Below are 24,589 nucleotides of genomic sequence, written 5' to 3'. Positions count from 1 at the left end.
GGGTCAGGTGGAGCTGGTTAGCACTGGAGGCGGGGCTTGCGGTTAGCCTGGAGGGGTGTGGCTTGTTGCTATGTCGAGTAGGGTAGGGTTTTGCCATTGGCCGGACAGGGATGGGGCTAGCTTCTGGGCGGAGCTTTGGGGGCGCTGGCCTGGGGCGGGGCTTGCCCCTCAGATGGGGGCAGGTCTCGCCGCAGGGCGGGACTTTGCCGCGGGTCAGGTGGGGGCGGGGCTTGTCGTTGGGCGGGACCTGCCACAGCCCCCTGCGAAGATCCCAAGCCGGGCGAGAGGTGCCAGCGTCCCCATGGGGCTGTGCTTCCCGTGCCCCGCGGAGTCCGCACCGCCATCCCCGAGCCCGGTGAGTAGCATGTCTCGCCCTGATCCAGCTCGCGGCGGCCGTTGTCATGCAGCCGGGCTGAAGGTGAACCTGCCGGGCTGCTGGACCTGCCGGGCTGCTGGACGCTCTCCGAGTCTGTCCTGCGGACCCGTCTTGGTTAGAACAGGTGGGGGCTGGCCTGTCCCCAGGGGCTGCTCTCGACATGTGCATCGTCTCGTGTCTTTACCAGCTGTACAGAGAAGGTCCTGGACGCGTCGCTGCCCGTGCCATTTAGTGGATATTTTGTTAACCTGCGGCTTCCTTTTACTCAGTTTGTAACAGCTGGGGGCCAGCCCAGCTTTGACTCACACATAAACAAGCAGTACGTTTTAGGTGTAGAGGTTTCCAGTACTGTTGTATTTGGGAAATAACTGTGTGAAAGCAGTCATTATTTCTGAAATGAATATAAGCAAGCCTAATGCTCTAACTGTACACTTGTGTTAATATTTTGTCTATATTTGATCACATAACATAATTTTTTTTCTTGATGTGGCTAAAAATTAGTTGAAGCTATGAGGAATTTAGGGAAGTATATTAGTCCGTTAGCCACTAGGCTATAGATACTACTGTGACTGTTTAGTTAATGTGGGAAAGTTCAGCTTTCCTTTGTGGCTGTTGTTGATTTTAAATGTTAATTTTGTTTCGCTCATGAGAAAAGTATCTTTCTGTGAGCGTTTGTTAAGCCATCTGTCCCCACCGCCATCCTCTTCCCTTAACCGCTGGGCCCACTGGTGTATTTTACTTAGCACCTAAGATTTCCCTGGCCTCCTAAATAAACATGCTGTGGGGCCAGCAACCCCCTGCCTCTTCCTTACCTACCATGATCATTACATCTCTCCCCGAGTACTTACTTCCTTCAGACACACACATGTGTATTTGCTTACAGAACTCAAGCTTTATGTGCATGGATGGCTGTATTTCACGGCTGGGTTCCTAGTGCCTAGAAAAATTGGTGACACTCATTGGGATGGATGGATGTGTGTCCTTGGTGTGGAGAAGGAATGGTTAAAATCACACCCAAGAGAAGTCCCAAGAGAAGTAAAGGGCAGAGAAAAATAATGCATGGTGCCTCCAGAGGTGGGACAGGTGCCCCCTGAGTTTCTTTTCTTGTCTTCCCCACCCTACATAGCAACATCAGCCCATTGGTTCTAAATGTTTCCCCCTAACTGCAGCCTGCTTCATTGTCCTTTTGAACTAACTTCCAAATTATCCTCAATTTCCACGTGTGCTAATTTGGTATATTGGTCTAGAGAGAGAAATTCAGAAAGTCAAATATTTAATAAATACTGTAATATTTGTAGAACTCTGGATTATTCTGTTTTATTTTGCGTGGGTGTATTCTTACCATGTTGGTCATGCTAGTCCTGAGCTGGCCTCCAGTAATCTATAATATGTATGGTCCCTCACATTAGCATCTAGGACTGTAGTTCCAGCACATCTTAGTGGGCTCTTACAGTGACTTGCTTTCTGAGGCTTTTGCACCCATACTAAGTTTTTGCAAACTGTTTCAATTTACACATTATTTATTTTGTTGTCTCTAAAGTGAAGGTGTGGGGGGGGGTCTGTGATGTGTTTTTCTCTTGAATTTTCTTAGGAAGAGAAAAGAGCAAAGCTGGCAGAGGCAGCAGAAAGAAGACAGAAAGAGGTAAACACGCAATAGTTTGCCTGTTTGACAAGCGGTTGATTTATCTGTCTGCAGTCTGCCCTGTTCCCATGCTGGAAAGTGAATGATGGCATTCACCACTTCATACTCAGGGATAACCACTCTCAAAATGATGTCCAAGTATCCATGAACTGCATCATTTACATTGCTTACTGCGAAAATAGCCCTAGATGGCTTTCGGACTTGAGACTGTCCTATGATAGCATTTTCCCTCAGGATAAACCCACCATGCTGATCAGTGTGAATGATCTAGGTTGAAGGAGGAATTCTGTGTGATTGAAAAATGGCTGTGTTTTATGCAAGGCTGTTGTAGCATGCTGCCCTGTTACCCGAACCAAACCAATTTCCCACCCCTAAATGAAAAGATAAAAAGCAAAATAAGCACGTTCAGACACCATATACTTTTGTTTTCCCTTGTAATCGCCCTTGGTTGACTTTCTGAAAGGCCGCATCTCGGGGGATTTTGGATATCCAATCAGTGGAGGCAAAGAAGAAGAAGAAAGAACAGTTGGAAAAGCAGATGGAAACATCAGGGCCACCAGCAGGTGGACTCAGGGTGAGTGTCACCTGGCGGTCCATAGTGTCACCTGGTGATTCATAGTGTCACCTGGCAGTCCATAGTGTCACTTGGCCATCCATAGTGTCACCTGGTGGTCCACAGTGTCACCTGGTGGTTCATAGTGTCACCTGGCGGTTCATAGTGTCACCTGGCGGTTCATAGTGTCACCTGGCGGTTCATAGTGTCACTTGGCCATCCATAGTGTCACCTGGTGGTCCACAGTGTCACCTGGTGGTCCACAGTGTCACCTGGCGGTTCATAGTGTCACCTGGCAGTCCATAGTGTCACCTGGCGGTTCATAGTGTCACCTGGCGGTTCATAGTGTCACCTGGCGGTTCATAGTGTCACCTGGCGGTTCATAGTGTCACCTGGCGGTTCATAGTGTCACCTGGCCGTCCATAGTGTCACCTGGCGGTCCACAGTGTCACCTGGCGGTCCACAGTGTCACCTGGTGGTTCACAGTGTCACCTGGTGGTTCACAGTGTCACCTGGCGGTCCATAGTGTCACCTGGCGGTTCATAGTGTCACCTGGCGGTTCATAGTGTCACCTGGCGGTTCATAGTGTCACCTGGCGGTCCATAGTGTCACCTGGCGGTCCATAGTGTCACCTGGCGGTCCATAGTGTCACCTGGCGGTCCATAGTGTCACCTGGCGGTCCATAGTGTCACCTGGCGGTCCATAGTGTCACCTAACATTTTAGTCACTATGTCCCTGGAACTGTCTTTGAGAAAGACCCCAGGTAACTTGAAAACACAGGGGGCAGAGATTAGAGGACATGACAATTTATTTTAATATTGGGATAGGTTTGCTTTCGTTTCCCCCAAAATAATAAGTTTCCCTTCTAAGCACATTATCCTAAGTTTTATATGTAATGCTAATCATCGGTGTGTCAGAAAAGCAGGCAGTATAAAAGAGTATTGAAAAGGCCAAGCTCTACCCAATTCTGCCATTTTGACAAATGTGTCAAATATCTACTTGTACGTAAATCATGAAGTTGAGTTCTTCTGAAACTTCTGATGTGTAGTTTAAATGTCCTCACTCCAGGGTTTGAGATCTTTGGTTTTGTGCTTATTTGGTTTTTTTGAGACGTGCTCTCCTGCAGCCCATGTTAGCTTTGAACTCACTACATAGCCAGGGATGATCTACAACAACTGATCTCCCTGCCTGTACCTTCCATTGAGCTCCTCCAGGCTGTAGGAACTTTTGGTCCTTCTGTTGATGCTAATTACCTTAGTTATGCATATGTGAGTTTAGACTGTGGTGTGTGCAGCAGTGAAGTGGTACACATTTCTCCCTATAGCTATGCTTCTGAATTGAGCCTGGTTGTGTCCCTTAGTGTACCCGCTAAGTGACGGAGGTCCTTCATCAGGAGGCTGTAGTCTAATGGGAGTTATCATCCATGTTGCTGCCCAGGAAAGTAACAGTTCAGATACTGTGACTTCACATGAACTCTGCTTTCAGCCTCAGGATAATTGAGAAAAGCAGAGTCTCCTTAATTGTTTTAAGCTTTTTAGGTAATTACTCTTTGAAATTTCGTTTGGGTTTGTCTCAGAACCACACACGCATACATAATCTCTGGCATTTATGTCTGTATGGCCAGATCAGGCAGGCAAGAAGCGAGGACCTCCCTAAGTGGAGTCGATTCAGGCCCAGGAAAGCCTGTCAGAGACAGCACTTCTCTCTGCTGTTTACTACAATGAATTACTTCATCAAGTTTCAAGTAATGAATTAAATGAAAAGAAAAATGCTTTGCTTTATGGTGGACTTTAATAATTAATAAAATATGGGTTTAGTATTGAGCTGTGTCAGGTCACCATTTTATTTTATAGATATCCTTTCCTAGACTGGAAAAGAGGACAGAATATATCTGGTGGGATTTTGATAGATAATGAGATCAAATCATTATGAAAACTAAGTTTTTCTTTTTCCTACTAAGTTAAAAAGCTGACACTAAGCTTAATTCCAATTGTGTTCTCAAAAACAAGAAAGATAAAGAGTAAATCATAGCACTAGAAAGAATGTTGGGATCCACAGATTCCTAGCAGGAGCAGAGGTACAAAGTTCCCAAGAGTGGTAGGCGCTAAGTTTAGTTGAGTTAGCTATCATACATGTAGTCAGAATTAAGAAAACATTTATTTCACATGTTATAGCCTAGTAAGCCCACTCTTCAAGCCTAGGAATCAGGCTTTCTTCATTAAATCTGCAGCTCTCTCATTCTGAGGCCTGTAGATTGAAAAGATACCAGGCCTCATGTTACTTCTACGCCTCGTGTTGCTTCAGGCTTCTCTACAGAGCTCACAACAAAAGCATTTCCATGGTTATCCTTTCTCATTTTGCGCTGTTTCTTTTACAAAATCTATCTGATTTCCTTAGTCATGAGCATCAAACTGCAAAGCTGCTGCAGGGTTTTCTTTTTTTTTTTTTTCAAAGTTTATTAAACTATAAAAGTTTCCATTTTCGCCCCTCCTCCCAACACCTTCCCACTCCCCCCACTCCCTCTCCTCTTCCCTCTCCATCCCTAAGGAACTTGAACTACCTGCAGGGTTTTCTTAAAGGAAAAATCACGCCCACACCCTACTGCTGCCGCCCACTGTGTGGTCCTCCTGGCCACTCTTCACCGGCAGCCTCGGGAGTGTGTCTTTGTCTCTGTAGCCACCTAGCCAGTGCTCAAAGCAAGAAGTTCAAAAGGAATGCGTTGTGGCCCCAGGAATAACAAAAGGAGAAGCACTACACAGACAGTGGCTCGGGTCTCGGGCTGGGTCCTCCAGTGTCTTGTTCTGTGCACAGTTTGGAGGATCCTTCAGACCAGGAAGATTCTTGTCATGAAGAAAATGTTTCTTTTCCATCATCATATATCCGGCATCTGCCTGTTTCCTGGGGTAGCATAGATAGTGTTCAAGGTTTTACAGAAAGGGGCTTACCTATCCAAGGCTGTAACACCCACTCCAGGGTCAATGCCACACCAAGGACCATGACCCCACCAGATCTATAGCAGACATTCATGTAGGAGCAATGGCCAAGGTACAGTCTCAGCGAGGGCTGCTCCTGTTAATCTGAAGTGTTTCTGAGGGTAGACTAGGGCACAGAGATATTTATCTTTCCATTGTAGTTTCAACTTAAAGCCTGATTGAGATTTCCCAATGTTAAATTAACACTAATCTTAAGAAAACCTTTGTTTAAAAACCATTGATAGTACAGAATATACCCCAAATGTATTATAGACTGTTTGCCACCATTTTTGAAAAGTTTATTTTTATAATTCTAACTACATATATGGGGGCGGGTATGTATATCTAGGTGAGTGCAGGTGCCATCACTGGCCAAAGGCGTTGGATCCCCAGAGTTGGAGTGACCACCCAGTGTGGGTGCTGGGACTGAACTCATGTCCTCTAGAAGAGCGGTGTATGCTTTATACATTGGGCTCTCACTCCAGCCTGTACTTTTTTTTTGCAAACTATGAGACACATGATATTTAAGGCTCAAAGAAGTCATATAATAAATTAAAGTGAGTTATTTCCTGTCAACCCTTAATTTTCAAATGTATTGAAATAGTAGTAAAAACATCTTTAGCACTAAATATTTCTTGGATACAGTTTGAAAATAATACTTAGATGACCGTGAATACTTATTGTCCTTACTTGAAGGATTTTCTAGAACTTACTCTCAAAGATTTCATAGACTTTGCTAAACAAACTGACACATAGAGTATATTCTCAAGAGAGGGAGGAAGAGGGGACATGGGGGAGGAGGAGGGAAATGGGAGGAGGTGGAAATTTTTAATAAAAAATAAAAGATTTGCTGGAAAAAAAAGAAAAGGAAAGATCTTAACACAAAATTATTTAATAACTACTCTTTCTTGGGTCCTGGCTCAAGAAGAAAAGTATTCTTTTTGTTGTTGTTTTGTTTTCATTCCGTGGCCTCGCTAATGCTGTTTTCCCCCTTACTGTGTTGTGTGTCTGGGATGTAAGCTAATGGAAGCTGACTCAGTGTCTGCCAGCTTCTGAGTCTGGTGAACAGCCACTCACATATATGACCTACATGGCATGGGTTTATTGCTCATGGACAAGCTTCATAGAACAACAGAAGCCTGGGGGTGACTTCTGAGTCAGTGTGGCTTTTCAGATCAATGGAGTCTGCCGAGGAAGGGCATTGGAAAGCAGCTCACTCTGGGTCCCATTTCTTGGGGACAACATAATGCATGTAGTAGTACAATACAGAGGGAGATTCAGGGTACCTACTCTTCTGTCCAGTCCTCACCCCCATTCCAGGATATTAACATTCCTAGCTCTGACAGATTCTGACTGCTCATGAGGGAGCCTTGGGCAGAGAACAAGGGTATCTGTCCAAGAGACTGGGCCCATTTAAGGTCACCCTTTTATCTCCTCCAAAATATTGTCTTGCCTTTATTTTCAGGCAACTCTCTTATTTCAAATTTTTGTGTGTAATATAAAATTGTATTATTCATGGATATTTGCAAAGAAAATTATTTTGACCCATAATTTTCTTTCTGTTTGTCCGTTAGAATATCATTACATAATCTAAGTCAAAATGTACTGACTGATGCCTGTCTATTTTACTTTTTCTAGTGGACGGTGTCATGAAGCATCACACACTAGAGGAGTGCTGTGCCGCTAACTCCAGCATCTGCAGTCAGATGGATCTCAGCTGAGTGTCTCTTCTTCGGACTGATGAAGAGTCAGACTTTGTATCGTTAGTGCCCTTGAGAGCAGTGTGAAAACTATACTAAAACTATTCGTAAAATTTTTGATTTTCAAGCTTACTGAATGATTCATCTTTTCATTCAATTCCACTTTCCCTATATTTATTTTCTCTTCTGCAAGAAGTAACTTTCCATTTTTTGTGTAGTTAAAATATGGATCATTTTATATACACGCATGATGTGCTCTTGTCCCACACATATCTTCAATGTTGAACTTGCCATTATATCATCTCTGCTTTCTAAGTAACCTTGCTACTTAGAGCCATATGGTACAGCCTTCTGTCGGTTTCTGTTTCACTGTATAGGAAGACTTTGGCTTCAACTTCCAGACTTAGTGCCTTTAAGCTGATTATCAGGGAAAATCCTAAAGATGTATTTGAAGGACTTTAGGTGAAGGAATTCTTTATTTTTATAACCCACTGAGAACTTAATATTTGTAGGCAAATATTGACTTTCTGCTCATTTATCTTCTGTACTTACGGCATACCACACTAACTTGAGCCACATGTCAGGTGTCCATCAGAGTACAGTGGGCTTCTGATGTGCCCTACCAGAAGCATGGGGATGTGTGCAGTGACTGAATGAGAGCAACTGAGAAGTAGGTTGGTGACAACGAGTGAAAATAGATTTGTTCAACTTTCATGAGTATCTTTATTCCTCTGCAGTGTTGAAGGATAGTTGTAAGATGTACACAGACAGGACATTGCTAATGGAAGCATGGCAGAGAAACACATAAGTTCTGTACTTGCGAAGGTTGCCTTCATGTGTACAAGGATCAGGAGACAACTTGGTGTGATAGTCAGACAAGAGGTCTGCAGACCTCCGCTCATTAGACTTGAGTGATGACATTGTAGCTTGTCTTCTTCTTACTGCACAGTAAGCAGAGATGCAAGGATGCTGCTGCTACGGGTTGCAATGCCAACACCTGATTCCCTCCCGTAAAATGTATAGATTCAGGAATCTCAGTGAATTAGGCCAGGTCAAGCCACAAAAGGAAACTGAGCCACCAGCTAGCCTGTTCCTCCCACAAAGTATTTGACAGTGTGTCAAGCATGTTCTTTTTAAAGAGTTGAACCTATAATATAGGTCTCATGATGGCTGAAGAATTACTTTCCTATTGTTCAAAAATATTTCATATCTAGGTAAGACATACAATTTTATCAGTTCACTTTCTTCATTTGTAGATTAGTGATATTTTCCTTCATCAAGGACAGTGGAATCAATATGTCAAATTTTAGAAATACTTTAGTGTATTTTGGTAATTAATATCTCTGACATAGGAAGGCTCACTGGGTGGGGAGAGAAGCAGCACACACCATTCTTCATTATTGTAAGCCTTCCTTTCATTAACACAGATACCCCATTCTCTTCACTTCACTTTCGAGAATGGAACTTGAGTTGTGCATAGAGAAGACTTGCTTTCCACAGATAGTGCTGCATGTATAGCCACTGGCGTTCTGACCTACTCCTGAGGCACACGCGATATACAGGTATAGTGCTTGCTTGGGATAAATGGGATACACTGCTTTTGCCAACTGTGAGCTGCCTTTGCCTTTCCAAGGCCGTGTGCATGGCTATGGCCTGCCTAATAGATAGGATGTGCTCAGCCTTCTCGAAGGCTATAGATGTCATAGATACTAAATAGTGATTTGAATCTCACAAATGTGATTAAAAACATGAAACAGGATGCTTGATAAGAAACTAGGAAATGGTTATTAAAAATCATACAAACATGTAAACATTTTCCTCAGATTATGGATAGTCATATAGAGGCGTGATTCTTATAATTTACAGCTTAAATAACAAAAAATGTAACATTGAGTAACATCTTCCAAATGTTATGACCAAACTAGTAAAACATAAGAGAAGCCATCAGATGCGGAATGTATGCAAACTTTAGTATTAATTCTAAGTCAGAAACTGATGCAGTTGTGGATAAAAGAGTTGCATATATCCTTCCAGAACGTCTCTGTGACACATGGCATGTTTTGGGAACATCCAATGGTGGCTCTTTTATCCAGTTGGTGTTATGATTATATCTGGAATGTGATTTATTAGTTTTCTAATTATGAGCTCACATGTTATGCATTCTGCATTGTCTTTGGGGATATGAATATACATCTTTCTATATAAAAGTTCCCTCTGGCCATTTTAAAGTGTCTCTACTCCATCTTAAACAAATTAGGAATGTCTTTGCAGTTAGGGCTACTTCCATGTCTCTGGGATTAATAATGGAAAGAAAAGAAACAGCTGTCTGGAGCGGGTATGTCTCGTGCCTCATCTGTGAAGAAGAAATATTATGTTGTTATTACTCCTGCTTTTTTAGATAAAAGCATTGCAAAAGGTTCTGCAGCATCCCAGAACCCTGGGAAATTGAGATGAAATTTGAATTTATCCTTTATCTAAAAGTTTGACTTATTTTCACTGATAAGAATTATACTATGTCCTTGGAAGATGAAAGTATATCTTGTCGGGTTTGAATAAAGTGTAATTTAACAGATTGGCAAGAGTTAGGTGGATGTGCCTGCCTCCTGTTTTAAGTGAAAAGGGCAATTTATTTTTTAAAATACTATTTTTATTAATTCCTTGAGAATTTCCCACAACCTACTTTTATTGTATTCACTTGTGTCCTCCCAGATCCACCCCAGCTCCTATCCACCAACTTCATCTCCTCTCATTTCTAACCATTGGGTCTAGTTTGTGCTAGTCCATCATTCTTGGTTGTGGGGCAGGACATGATTGTCACACTCTTAAAACGGAGTCTTCCTCTCCCAGCATCGATCAGATGCCATTAGCTAGGCTGGGACCGTGTGCTCACCTCCCACTGTGCTGGGATTTTTGTCTAGCTTGAGATTGCACGGGTCTTTCTCGGTGTCACCGTTGCAGGAAGCTCATACGTGCAACTGCCCTGCTCTGTCCTGAAACGTTTCCTTGTCCTCCAGACCACCTCTGGCTCTCACACTTGCTCTGCCCCTCTTTTATGGTGATCCATGAGCCACAGGGGGCAAGATGAAACAGATATGTTATTTACAGCTGAGCATTCCATGGTCTGTTATTTTCAGGATGTCACCCAGTTACCAGTTACAAGATTCTTGGTTAACCACCATCTATTTCCTTAACTTCTTTTCTAGATAAACATCTCATATTCCACCTTACACACACACACACACACACACACACACACACTGTAACCTCTTTCAGATATGGTTATGAGCCCAATGCATTGATTTTCTAAAACCAGCCAATCAAACATAAAAGAAAAAAATAGCATCACCAACAAAAACCTACCTAGAAAAGTCTATAAAAGTGTGTGTACCAGGCTGTGGAAGTAGGTTTTTTTTTTTTTTTTTTTTTTTTTTTTTTTTTTTCGCTGCAGAAGCTTGTGTCACCAGCCTGGATCTTCGGTTCTCCTTCAATGACTTTTTACTACATTGTTCTGCCTTTTGTGTTTTTTTGCAAATATTACATCAAAAGTGACTACCATAGTTTAAGAACTAAACATACATAAACTGACTACCACAGTTTAAGAACTAAATATACATAAACTCCTTGGCCTGAACGTGACACTTACTAGTGGTATAGCCTTTGACTTCTATGTGAATTTTAAGGGAAATACGAGAAATTTTCTTCTTAGTGACATGTTGTCCAGCAATTTATAAAGTTAGCATTACAACTTGGGAAATTTTTCAAATTTTCCTTTGAGTTACATTGATGGGTAGAAATTTCTGCTCATTTACCCTGCATCTATTCTCTTGGCTAACCACAAAGCAATAGCTAACCAAGACAGCAAAGAATCCCACAGCACGTCTATTGATGGCAAGGATGAACCCCTGGAATCAGTACTGCTTAGTCATCAGTTACTCGGGTGCCTTTGCCACACATGACCCGCAGGGGCTATCCAGGTCTGTCACCCTTCTGTCTCTTGAAAGCTGCATTGCCACCTGGCTATGGCCTTGTCTCTGCTTGCTTACTTGGATGCTGCTCCCTGTAGTATTACAGGAATACTTGGATTTTTAATCCTTTATCTCTTTCCTGTCATCTTTTCCTGGATGTTACCCTAGCTGAGAGACTGATGCCAGACCTCGTGACTCTTCACATTCTCAGTAAGAGCCATCTCTGTTGGTCATGTCCTTCTGGGTGCAATCCTATTTTTCCATATCCCCTTAGTATGGATCAGCCAGCAGCTAGTTGATGTCAGCTTTGAACACAGTCTTAGATGCACTTGAATATATATTATATTTTATAGTATATATAATTATAGTGAATATTCTATAAATCTAATAATCCCCCAGGCCCCCCAAGTATGGTCATGCCCTAACCTTAGTATTCAGAGTTGTTTTGCCTTACTAAGGTATTTTGAAAGGTTAACTGAGATAAAGCTGATTTCATCACAGTATTAGGAACTGAGGACGTTCCCAACTGCTGAGCAAAAGAAGAAATGCAAAGAAAAGAGAAGGGTCTGAGTGAAGTCATGCCATGTCTGACCTTGAGCCCAGGGTGAGCTCTCCAGCATTGTTCCAGCGAATTCACCCTTGCAGCAATGAGCAAGGAGTGGGGCCAGTTCTACTGCTTTCAGGCCCTCAGGGTCTGCTCTCCCACTTCTACACCAACAGAACCCCAGGCAAGGTACAGGGGCCTCTCTCCGGGGTGCTTCAGCTGATGAGGAACGGGCCAGCCCTCCTGCTCTTATGACCCAGGGCCAGCTTCTCCGCCTGTCTCCGGAACTGATGGCTGGGAGGTGGGGAGAGGGCATCTCTCGTCTGCCCATTCTACCATATGTCAGATGAATAATGGGAACAGCTCTCTTTTGCTCACAACATCAGAGATGGGTCACCATCACCTCTGACTACCAGACAGCTCTGCTGTGCTGCCTAGGCGACAGGCAGGGCCCATGTCCTGAGTGCTGCAGCTGGTAGGGGGGAAGGGGCACAGGGTAAGGGGAGTATCTCTCACCCTCCCACACCACATGACAGATGAGCAGTGGGACAGTTCTCCCACATGTACAGCTTTGGGGTTGGCTCACCCACGCTTCCAACAACAAGGCCAGCTTTGCTGTGTTACCCAGGTGAGGTGCAGGGGCTGCTCTCCCAAGTGTTGCAGCTCATGGAGGTTAGGGACAGTGCTCCCACTCCTGTGACCTGAGGGTTAGTTCTCATCCCACCTTAGGCATGATGGGAAGGCAGCTCCCTCCACCCACGCTACCACAGGACAGATGGGTGATGGGGACATCTCTCCTTGCTCACACTTCAGGGCTGGCTCTATTGTGCTGCTTGGCAAGGTATAGGGTCTGCTCTCCCATCTGCCTGAGCACTGATGGCGGTGGAGGGGACAACTCTCCCCCAGCTACGCACAGCAACTCTTATAAAGGAGAACATTTAATGAGAGATGGCTTGGCTACAGTTCAGGGGTTCAGTTCATTATCATCATGGTGGAGCATGGCAGCACGCAGGTAGAGATGGTGCTGGAGAGGTAGCCGAGAGTACTGTACCTTACAGACAACAGGAAGTGGTCTGAGACAGTGGAGCCCACCTCCACAGTGACACACCTCCTCCAACAAGACCTCATTACTCCACCTAATAGTGCCATTCCCTTTGGGTTTATGGGGGCATTACATTCAAACTACCACAGACACTTACGGTCCTTCCCATGGTCAAGTCCACACTCTCTGCTACTCACAACATACACTCCCTCCATTTACCTTCCCCAGGTGAAGACATTCTACACAACCATGACTTGATACTCCTCGTATTTGCTAGGAAATTAGTAGTTTGAAGATTAACTTTTATTTTAGGTTGAAGCACTAATACAGAAGCGGATAGTGTGTGAGGTTTTTTAAATTTTTTTGTTTTTAATTCTTAAATCAGTGTGGACAATATCTTGCTGTTGATTGGTACAAAACAGCCCTGTCCTGGGTGTACAAGTCTGTAACATCATTCACTATAGTGAATTTACTTCATGAGACAGCATAGCAGAATAGGACTAACTAAGATATATTTTAATAAGAAAATGCTGGAGATAAACAAAATCACAAAGTTGATGATCATTTGACTGTGCCATCTGCACATCAAAACATGAACGTATGCCACATACATGTAGCTCATGCATGTGAATTTCACTAAGTGATCATCCTAAACATAGCTACTGTGTGTAAGGTGTGTGAAAGGTACCTGCTATTCCTAGGGGGCTGCACAGGCAACATCCGAAAGTACCCCAGAGGTTGGTTTGGTCAGGGATCAGAGATGAACTTTAAGGCAATCTTCCAAGTGAATGTAAACATCTCTGAAGCGGCCTTTCCAGTTAAGTATGGCTGTGAAGACTCTGTTCTGTATAGTGCTGTCAGGCAATTTTTAGTAGCACATTATCACATTGTCATTTGTAAAAAATAGCTATAAAACTCCGCCATTATAAAAGTGTCTGGGGTGCTTTAGCTCATAGACATACAGCAGGCACTTTCTGTTGACCTATTCATACATGCTAAATACAGTCTCCTAGGCATGTTCTCCTCCAATGGCTGTACCTAGAACTGAGTTCCTAATAAGGTTTGTTCTAAATACTATGTTCACATATTGAGAAATAATGATTTGCTTACAAGTTGTCTGATTTTGTTCTGACTTTAGAATTTTTCCCCTTAGGTGAAGTTCTACAGATGCATTAAAAATAAATAGTGCTACCTTTGGAACCTTTTCCTGCCTGATGACACGTGGTTCTCAGAGCATGTGAACTACACTGGCTACACTATCGAACAGACACAGGCCATCACATGAGTCCCCTTTCAGAGACCAGCTTCATTTAATCTCCTTCTTAGCCTTGTAGCTGGCAGAGACCACCAGGTAGTTATCTGGATTCATGTCCTTCAGGGTTGGGGATTTGCTCTGGACAGGGGATGTCTTGCCATCCACACGAGAGATCTGCAGCATGCGGCAGGGGTCATGCTTGAGCAGATAGCCTGCGAAGGTCTCCCAGCCTCCTCCCACACGGACCATCACGTGCTTGTTATGCAGCATCTGGAAGGAAAGACCAGGAAAGCAGGTCAAGTTTTGAGAGTTTGCACCAGACCTCACAGCAAGTCTAAGTTTAGTAGAAATAGCATGGCTTGCCTTACTCCCCTGACCCTTGTTTATCCAAGTGGCACACAGTGTCTGCTTGGGACAAGGCTTGTGAAGGAAATGTGTGTGCAGATGAATCTTGGGAAAACATCTGGCATCTAACTTTGGTGTGTCACAGAGCACCTATGTATACTTCTCTGATGGATGCATGTGAAAGTGTTCCTGAGATGTACAGTGGACCACTAACACGCCTCACTGCCTCTGCTCACATCAGTGGTCCATCCTTCCCACTGGCTCATTTTCCTCTTAGTCAAAGCTAAAGAGACCATGGAAGTCTCTGGTATTAAGTTAATGTCAATAAATGATGTTAAAAGCCACACATAATTGCCGCAAAATACAAATGGAATGCACTCAGAAAAAAAATGTGTTCACGTCACTGAGACTTTCAAGGAGTGATATATTCATTTTTCTGTGACACTAGTCTTCTCAGTTACTTCAGAATACACCTATTAAAACAAAAATAAGTACACACACACAACCGCCCCCTCAAAAAATAACAAAAAGAAAATAGTAAAGACAGCAGTAGAAACTTACCTCCAGGCCAGGGAGCCATCCAGAGCTCCAGCCTCTACCTCGCCAGTGCTACACTCATGGGAAGCTGCCACCACAAGTAGGGACATGGTACTGGGAACTGAACCAGGGCACTTTGCATGCTAGGCAACTCAAACTGAACTGCATCCCCAGACCAAGTGAACTTTTAGCTCTTGGAGAAAGTGAGAAGCCCCTTTCAGCCTGGAGTGTTCTCATCACGTAAACACTCTGGAGGTCTTACAAGACATCTGCAGACGCTTGCAAACTAGAAGTGTGGAATATAGTCTGCTGTGTGTGAAGTCCACATCGCACAGGGAATACCCGTCCTCTTCTGCAGCCTCTAAACGGTGAGCTGAGCACAATTTTGATGCCACAGCCAACAGCTGAGGATTGCCAGGAAATATTCTTGCAATTCATCTAGGTTCACCCTTCTGACTTGGCCAGTGAAGACTATCAGAGCTAAGTACTTCCGTGAGGAACCCAGGGTTCCAAGCCTGCCTTCAGCAGAGGAAAGTGGTGTTAATGACACCATCACTGAAGCAGTCAATCAGGTTTGTCCAGGTTCTAAAAGTATTGATTAATGACTGTGAGGATTTGGGGGGTGGGCATGTATATATTTCCTCAGATTGAAATCTGACCCTGCATTCCTGTTTATCTTGATCTTTGTTTTTTATTGCCTTCTGAAGGCAATTGCAGGAGAGGTGATTCCACAGACTGACTGACTGGCCAGTCTCTTGCTCCTGAGCCACGAAAGCAAACAGTGAACAGATGCTACCATGCATGCCTCCATTTTAACTTGCTAACCACAAAATTATAAAAAGATTCTTCCCTTTTAGAAACAGATAAGACTAACTGCCCATTAAATATTTTTATGGATCTATGTCAAAAACGTGACATTGCAAGAATTAGAGTACTGTTAACCCAGGGGTCAGTAGCGTGATTTTCTTTCTTAAAAAGTATTACAGTTGCTTTTATATTTTTTCTTTTCATTTCTCAGAACCGTGAAATGCTTCTGTTTTGATTGGAAACTCTGTGTGCGTGTGTGCACATGTGCACGTCTCTCTTCTGCCCGACCTAAGCTATATCACAAGTAACAACAGCAGAAGGAGCGCACGAGCAAACGGCAGCGGCTCTGACAGCTTCCTGGTAGAGGCTCTTATCAGAGCTGTAAGCACACACGTTTTATCCAGAATACTTCATACTTCAGAGAATACCGATTCCACACTGAAGTGTGTGGGGGGGAGGCTTGAGTGCACTCTCTCTCTCACGCCTCCGTTTCACCACACCTGGGAGCTAGAGGGTTTTCTCATACTATTAGGTTTCCATGGAAATCTCCACCATCGCATACTGAGATAAGAGGCTCAGGACTGTCTTAAGGGAGGCATTCTTACATTTAGACCTTACAGTCATGTGCTAAGAAGTCTGTGGTCAATCTTGGAGTTTCAGAAATGGATTAAGGTATAAAGTTCACAGTGCCAGATAGGTGGTTAATTTAATAGATAGATTTAATCCCCAGGCCCCCTTTAAGTATGTGATCATTTTCAAAAGAGTCTTGTGCCACCACCTCTCCATGAACAAAACCCCTATGATTCAAATTAAGAGCAAATTAATCTGCTATGAGCCTAATTACTCTGAACTTGTTCCTCCTGGGAGCTCTGGCCTACTCCTTCAGTGGATTCATCGTATAATGACATTTTTGGGAGGTGATAAAATACAGGAGATGGGCCTTTTAGAAGAGCTGGGCCATTAGGGGCCCCTTCCATATTACCTCTCTGCTTTTTGTCCACCATGAAGTGAGCAGTCTTTGCCACACCCTCCTCCCTCCATCGTGCTCTGCCTGACTGGGGCCCAGCTCAACAGACGCAAGGACTACTAACCAGAATATCTCAAACTCTGAGCTAGAAGAAGCCTTCCTTCTACGGTGCTTCTCTCTGCTGTTGGCTTGTGTGACAGAGGGCAGCTGACATGCATGTTCCCATCACCTGATTCACACAGTCTTGCAGCACCGCCAATAGCACACTCTGCAGGCTTTAACCACTTTGTTTAAATATTGTTGCTGTTAGCAGAATGCCTTCCGCTTTATAGGTAGGAAAGCTGAGGCTGTTAGGAGGCAGGCGACTAGTGTAAGGTCATAGACCGGGGAGCAGCAGCAGAAGCAGGGGCCCTTTATTAACACATTCACTGGTCCTGCAGTCATGCCGTCTAGTCACTGGCCACTGGGAGGTAGTAGCCCATCACCAGCATCATCGATCTCAGCATAGCAATAAGCAGTTTGAGCAGATTAGCTGAGCCCCCTTAAAATAATCTAGAGAGACACCCGATAAAGCAAGTTTAATTACAGAAGACTGTGTGGCGTGGCTATGGTTCTAATTTATTATGCATAACTTTATTCTGAAACAAGTGTCTCAAGTGTAGTGACAGGAGGAAACACATTCACAGCCCACTGTGCCCTTCCAAGGGGCCCAGTGGAGAAAGGAGGCTTCTCCCTCTCACTGCCCAGCCTGGAGAGGCAGGCCAGCACCAACCGCATTATGTGTAGGTACCAAGAGCTTCAACAACCAGAAACACTCCTCTCCCTCTTCTCAGAGACACTAATTAGTACTTAGAAATAGAAACAAACCAACTCACTTGTCATTTAAAAGGGAAAGTCTATATTTATGTAGATCACAGATAATGACATGTTTTACTAAGTGACAAAACCAATCACATAAAACATCTAGAGAAGTATGGGGGTTAACTAGTAACGCACTTCAAGTGACCAGGCTGTGTGCAGCTATGCCGCGGTACATAACAAACAAAATCGCCTCGGAAAAAATGAACAATACCAAGTGGGAAACACTTTTCAATGAGCAAAATTTAACACTAAAGGCTTCATGCTCATATTTGATAGATTTGTTTAGTGACATCTCTGGCTGAGGTCTCCATGACTGACCATGTCTGTCCCAGTCCCAAATCCATATGCAATGCTTCAGGTGCCTTCTCCTCTAGGGGTTAACTTCCAAACTGGTGCCTACCAACATCACAAGCAGCGGGAGGCCAGGTCAAATGCTCAGCTCCTTTCCCAGGCTGCTTTCTCTCATCTTTGTTCTCACTAGTTCACACACTGCCCCAGAGGCATGGGAGACTTCCTAACAGGAGCCTGTCAGTCTTACCACTGCTCCTGCTGTGTGCCACCTGAGGCCACCCTCATCCTCCTCAGAGCAGCAGGCTTGCAGCCAGGCAGGGATGGAGTGGCAGCAGTGGCCCAAGCAGATTTGGTATCCACAGGGTGGCAGAGGCTTGCAGATCTTTACTAATCTACCCATTCCGATGCCTGCTTCCTCCCGTTTGCCTGCTGTACCTGGCACGGGAGTCGCCGAAGGGGCCGGCTGCCAGGTGTCTCATCCTTTCCCACCGCCTCAGATCACCACGAGCACAGCAAGTCAGTGGTCTTACTTTCTCTGCTAGAGCTTAAACTCCAAATTTCCTATGTTACTGTGAGATACTCAAAATCTCACACACCTTTCTACATATACATAAGTACACCACATTTTCAATGTGGAAATAAATGAGAAATAAAGTCCATTCCTTCCCTAGACCATTGTCTGAGTACTCAGCAAAGCCCTTGGGACTCTTCAGTGTTAGGCACACAATGCTTATCAAATACATTTTAAATGCATATTGAGTGAATAATGAATTAAACAATTATGAATTACCTAATAATGAATTAACCAATTAACCAATGAATTAACAAGGTTAATGCTTCATACTGCTTCATCCAAGTATCACTCTCCCTGTTTGAAATATACCTGTATTAGTCATGGGATAATGGGAAGGGAAAAATGAAAGATTTGTGTCCTTTTAGAAAGTCTGGGTGTGAGCAGTAATCCGTATCAGCCTTTGTGTAGAGAGCTTCGCTGAGAGAAAGACACGGCAGAGAGGTTGAGGAGGAAGCCTCATGACTGGGTGCAGAGAAGGAAGTTGCTGTTCTTTGGGATGATTCTTCATGAATCCTCCTTACCTTTAACACACTTTTTAAATGACAAAAAGTAGCAATAAATTGTTCAAAGGTTTCCATGCTCACGCCCTCTATGATACTTAGGTGAGCAAGTGCCTTTTAGCCGGGGTCACCAGCCCCTCTGTGGTTCTCATTAAGCCTTCCTCCTCTTAATGGATCCAGAGGCTCAGTTTCAACACTGTTAACTGCTCTCCACATTAGATCCCAATAAGTCAAAAGCTTCCGGACACCTAGTCAGCCCTGTTCTCCATGTGTTTTTACAAGGCATCATAACGTGAACACAAATATTGTTTTTAGAAGGCAGTCATCTGTTCTCCAGAGAAGAACATTACACTAATTTATAGGCCTGCAGGCTCTGTCATAGTTTCCTATCACGCTAAAATGGCATATGTTACAATGGGACAACTGGGAATTCGGCTGTCTGCCTCAGCCCCCCGACACATTTAGGGACAAGACAGCAGATGTTCAGCAGATGGTTTGACATCAGAATTTTCAAAATAAGTGATAAGATTCTAAGTCTGCCAGGCAAACCTAGGCACCAGTGACAACACATGGTGTTGGACACCTTGTCTGCCAGAGCGGAGGACTTCATCTTATGGTTTCATAAAACAGCTCATCACGGACAAACAGGCTCATGAAATCAGCCCTCCATGTTTATTACCTCGTTAACTCCCCAGTGTGCCTTTGGTGTACCCCACCCTTTCTGTCATGAGCCCCGTGAGCAACAGGAATGAGAGAGGAAGATACCATTTTCTCAGTCACAGGAATGAGAGAGGAAGATACCATTTGCTCAGTCTCTACCAAGAATACCAAGCTGTAACTTGACAATTGCACGCATTCTCCCCGGGCCTCAGTTTTCCTTCTAAGCAATTGATATTTCCTTCTAGATTCATTGAGATAGAGATATTGATTTGTAAACATGAAGACACCATGCCTGGAACACAGAAGGCACTTAATAACTGTAGCAAGCTGACTGCTTTGTTCTGGCAACTACAGAAACCCACCCTATCAAGATACCAACCTGTTTCATTCTGTTATCACAAGGCCTCCACCTTGGCAGGCTGGTATTACTTACCTCTATCTGGAGAGAACTGGAGCCTCAGGCATGACTTAGGACTCACAGCACACTTGGCTTCTGTTGACCAGTGGTGTGGCCCAGCCTCTGATGTAGAAGTATATACTGGGGTAATGTAGCCCATCTGAAAGCTGAATTACTGCAGTGCCCAAATGGTGAGAGCCAGTCCCCCAACAGGAATAGGCCTCATGTCACAGAGGTTCTACTGAGACTTGAAAGGAAATATTTCTGGCCTGTTATTTCCTTCTGAGAAGAAATGTTAATTTCTGAGACTCATTTAGAGACACATGGCTCCAGAAACTTCTTTCTGACAGCAAGTAAGACAAGCAACTCACAGAAGCATACAAGAGATGGATGGGAGAATGTTCTAGCTGCATCTGCTGGAGACAGTGTGGGAGCACTTAGCACTAGCTCCTGTCATTTCCCCTTGCCTCCCTATGTGAGGGATCCTTTATCCCAGCTGTGTCCCAGATGCAATTAAGAGGGCTTAGCTGCAATCTAATTACCAGCGGCAGAGAAGACAATGTCATAACACATATTTGGTGGGAGAGTCAGCACAGTGACAGCAATGAGGTGGAAACATCACTGGAGGGAAAGGGGAAGGGTTACCTAGAGGAAGGATTTGGAGCCAATTTATTCCAGAGTAGAACGGGAATCAACTGCTGCAAAGACAGAAATCTATTCACGGAATGGAGCCAGGCTCCAGCAGCAAAACACACGCGCACACACGCGTGCGCACGTGCACACACACACACACACACACACACACATACATACATGTGCACACATACACACACACAAATCCATGTACATACACACACACACACACACACACACACACAAATTCCCTGGATAACACTAGATTTTGCTGATACCAACCCAACTCCATAATCTCTTCTATACCCAGCATAAGACAGAGAAGAACCAAAGTCCCCCAGTGCTATGCAATGTTGCTGTACAAGAATGGTGCCCAGTTGGCATCCCACTGGTTCTTGAACGGTAACAGCAGAGTCTGTAGTCCAGATACTCTGAAAGAACTATTTCTTTCAGGTCAGTGATTTAGTCACTAGAATGGACATTTGGGCACTTCTGAAAGCATCAACTCTTTGCTTTGACAAAATGTTTAAAAGTGCCCTTCCCTCAATGACCCACGCAAATGAAAGGCAATGAATAAAATGCTATAAAGTCAGAGGGGGGGAGATAAAGGAAGAGGAAGAGAGCGAGGGAGGGAGAGAGAGAGAGAGGAAGAGAGAGAGACAGAGAGACAGAGAAAGAGAGAGAGAGAGAGAGAGAGAGAGAGAGAGAGAGAGAGAGAATGAGAGAATACAGGAAGCAGAGGAAAAGCAGCAGGTGTAGGTAGTGAGCCCAAGGTCCTGGGTTCCATCCTCAGAACTGCAAAAAACTTACATTTAAAAAGGATGAAATAGGTGGTGTTACAAGTTCACAGGGGGTGACTTTCCCAAAGAAGCTAGACAAATAACTCCTGGACAGATGAGGACAGAAGGGTGGCTAAAATGATGATGGCATGACACCTGTATAAGGGCTGCTAGTTCCCACAGACTAACTGTGCTCCACCACAGCAGGAGAGAGAAGGGCAGCATCTGCACAAACTGAACCAGAATTACTCCACAGTGGGATTGTGTAGGTGGGTGGCGGGACATGGGATGGAAGATGGACTGGGAATACAGAGACAAATGCAGTCAGATGCTCACTGCCTACCCAGAAAGTGTTGATGTGGGTCTTTACTGCTTTGCACAAAGAAAATCATATAGTTATCCTCCTGGATATTAGAAGTAGACAAGATCGCCAGCAAAAGTTGGGTGCACGGGGGTGGGGGGGTGGATGTAAGGGGAGATGGGTAGAGAGAAGGGAGAAGGGAAGGATTTGGGAGAGCTTGGGAGAATGGGATTGGTGGGGTGGAGGAAGGGTGGATATAGGAGCAGGGAAATAAATATCTTAATTAAGGGAGCCATTTTAGGGTTTGCAAGAGACTTGACTCTAGAGGGGTTCCCAAGTCCAAGGAGAGATCCCCAGATTGTTCCTTGAGCAGCAGAGGAGAGGATGCCTGAATTGGCCTTGTCCCATAGCCACACTGATGAATATCTTGCATATCACCATAGAACCTTCATCTGGCAATAGATGGAGTTAGAGACAGAGACCCACACTGGAGCACTGGAATGAGCTCCCAAGGTCCAACTGAGGAGCAGAAGGAGAGAGAACATGAGCAAGGAAGTCAGGACCACGAGGGGTGCACCCACCCACTGAGACGCTGATCTAATGGGAGCTCACCAAGGCCACCTGGACTGGGACTGAGGGAGCATGTGATCAAACTGGGCACTCTGAATGTGGCTGACAATGAGGGCTGACTGAGAAGCCAAGGACAATGACACTAGATTTTGATTCTACTGCATGGACTGACTTTGTGGGAGCCTGGTTTGTTTGGATGCTCACCTTTATAGACCTGGATGGAGGGGGGAGGACCTTGGACTTCCCATGGGGCAGGGAACCCTGACTGCTCCTAGGACTAGAGAGGGAGGTGGAGGTGGGGAGGGGGAGGGAAAAGTGAGGCAGGGAGGAGGTGGAAATTTCTAATAAATAAATAAATAAATAAATAAATAAATAAATAAATAAATAAATAAGAAAGTTTTTCACATAGAGTGTTGGACGGAAGACTCCAGCTCCACAGCTGAGGCCGTCTCAGGCCAAGTTCCTCCGACCTTACCTGGGCTGTCACAGTCACCTCTGTGTCCCTCAGCATACTCTCAGCTTGGCAGTTACAACACAGATGCAACCTCTGAAGTCACCACGAACTGCTGATGATACTGGATTCCCCTTTAACAAACGTGAGGAGTTCTGGATAATGGAGCAATCTAATCACCTAATCACAAATCTGTTTGGCAGCAGGTCACTGGAATTTGTGGTTATAAAATCCTTTCTGATACTGCTTAAGATTATTTTTAATAATCTTCATCATTTGAATTTTCCCATCAGCACAGAGTCGACCTCAGCACCCTCAGACAAGTCCTTGGCATGATTTGACGCTTGTATACCCGCCTGTTTTCTGGAAGATACGTCTTACTTTATATGCCCAGACCTCTCTTCCAGCTACCTTCACTCCAAGACCAGGATTCCTAGTTCTCCCTACTCTATCGCCATGTTTCCCTTAACCCTACTGGACACCAAAGAGCTTTCTCAGGGTCAACGTTTTCTTTTCTGTTTAATTCCATCTCTAAATCATTTTCGGTCTATAATCTATTTTTGGCGAATTCTTACCAAGTCTTAATGACTAGATAGTCCCTGAGATTGGATGGAATTAATGAACCATTCTCATTAAGTGATGCATAGGTTAACAATTCCTTTGTATATATAACATTTCAAAGGCACTTTTAATTTTTGTATTTCCTATCCAGATGTAAGGCTTATGAGCCATAACAATGGCCAGAAAAGCAAGCTGTACCAAAGGACGGTGCTCATTTCTTAGGGTAACCAACAGCTGCCTACCTGTACTTCAGGCCTGCTCAGTAGGAGGGAAACCACGCATGGCACTGTAAACTTGACCAACTACCTGGCTGGTGAGAAGACCCTGCTCCTGCCACTCTGCCACTTTCCTAAACCAGTACAGTTCCAACCTGCATTCTAAATACTTGTCTTTTCACCCACACAGAAGTATCTCTCAACCCCTCACCAAAGAAACATTTTCTATTTGGAGTAGTTGGAGACCACTGCAGAAATCCACTCCTGGGTGAAATGCCTAAAATGACTGGCCACAGGGTGGCCAACCCTAGACGATAAACGTGCAATAAAAGTCCTTTGTTTTCTTCTTCTGCACAGCCAGCCCTTGTCTCATCTGCATATTTTATCCGCTCTGAATCAAAAGTCTATTGAATATTCTTATCTTGCCACTCATTCTCCACAGGAGCAGGTAGAGACTGGAGGGCTCTCCACATTGTTCGGTCTTCTTGCATCTGAAGCAGAGAGAGCTGAGAATTCATCCCTGTCTGCTCTTGCAAGGCTGGTCACATGTTAGCATGTAATGAGACTTCTGTTCCACAGGGCCCCTCAGTCCCCTGTGTGGAGGAGGCGCAGCCTTGTTTATAATGCTGCACATTAACTAAGGCCCGGGGAGCATCCCCAGAAACCCAGTGTTCGCTTTTCACACACTGACTCTCAGAACTGCCACACTGATTTTTGCTCTGGAATTTATTTTCACCTTTAGAAATTCTAGTCATTACTTTTATCTAGATGTGTACATTTTTCATCAGGTCTTCTATTTTGTAATAACACAATTTTTCTTTTCTGTATTCTCCTATCTACACTTGTGCCCATGAACTCAAACCTTTCACATGGGCACATGCAGTCGTGTGATACACGTGTGAGCTTACGGAAAGGCTCCACATACATTCCACTTCTCTCCAGTGAACATACACGTGTCCCCCCCACCTTTTCACTTTATCAATTATTAAAGGGAACATTTTGTATGTGTTCAACTATGGTGGGCCAGCACGTTACAGCTACTTTCTGCTTTCCATTTCACGGTTCCCACAGGATATGTATTTCATGATAAA

At 44.3% G+C, this 24,589-nt stretch overlaps 2 protein-coding genes across 8 annotated transcripts in view; one reads left to right on the top strand and one right to left on the bottom strand.

Moving 5' to 3' along the window:
* Positions 1-199: 199 nt before the first annotated feature.
* Positions 200-7,375, top strand: Svip (small VCP interacting protein). Of its 2 annotated transcripts, none has more exons than XM_048442577.3 (4): positions 200-355; positions 1,968-2,018; positions 2,482-2,592; positions 7,182-7,375. In XM_048442577.3, exons 1-4 carry the CDS (start codon positions 302-304, stop codon positions 7,194-7,196), a joined length of 231 nt encoding a protein of 76 aa, XP_048298534.1. In that variant the 5' UTR covers positions 200-301; the 3' UTR covers positions 7,197-7,375. The 2 variants fall into 2 exon arrangements, with proteins under 2 accessions (XP_048298534.1, XP_087757434.1); XM_087901308.1 differs by lacking the exon at positions 200-355 and adding an exon at positions 745-1,450.
* A 5,700-nt stretch (positions 7,376-13,075) lies between these two features.
* Gas2 (growth arrest specific 2) overlaps positions 13,076-24,589 on the bottom strand; it is a 136,856-nt gene continuing 125,342 nt past the window's right edge. For all 6 annotated transcript variants that reach the window (XM_048442510.3, XM_085682705.2, XM_048442517.3 and 3 more), the window contains one exon: positions 13,076-14,319. In XM_048442510.3, coding sequence (XP_048298467.1) covers positions 14,101-14,319 — 219 coding nt within the window. In that variant the 3' untranslated portion in view covers positions 13,076-14,100. The remainder of the gene's footprint in view (positions 14,320-24,589) is intronic.

This window comes from Myodes glareolus, chromosome 24 (assembly GCF_982192425.1).
Source record: "Myodes glareolus chromosome 24, mMyoGla1.1, whole genome shotgun sequence".
NCBI lineage: Eukaryota > Metazoa > Chordata > Mammalia > Rodentia > Cricetidae > Myodes > Myodes glareolus.
This window is presented reverse-complemented; position numbering and strand designations above follow the sequence as displayed.

Bases quoted from the DNA above. Each gene is read 5' to 3' on its own strand.
- Svip (XM_048442577.3), top strand. From the start codon at position 302: ATGGGGCTGTGCTTCCCGTGCCCCGCGGAGTCCGCACCGCCATCCCCG. The intron at 356-1,967 runs GTGAGTAGCATG...GAATTTTCTTAG, and splicing joins CACCGCCATCCCCGAGCCCG to GAAGAGAAAAGAGCAAAGCT. The intron at 2,019-2,481 runs GTAAACACGCAA...ACTTTCTGAAAG, and splicing joins CAGAAAGAAGACAGAAAGAG to GCCGCATCTCGGGGGATTTT.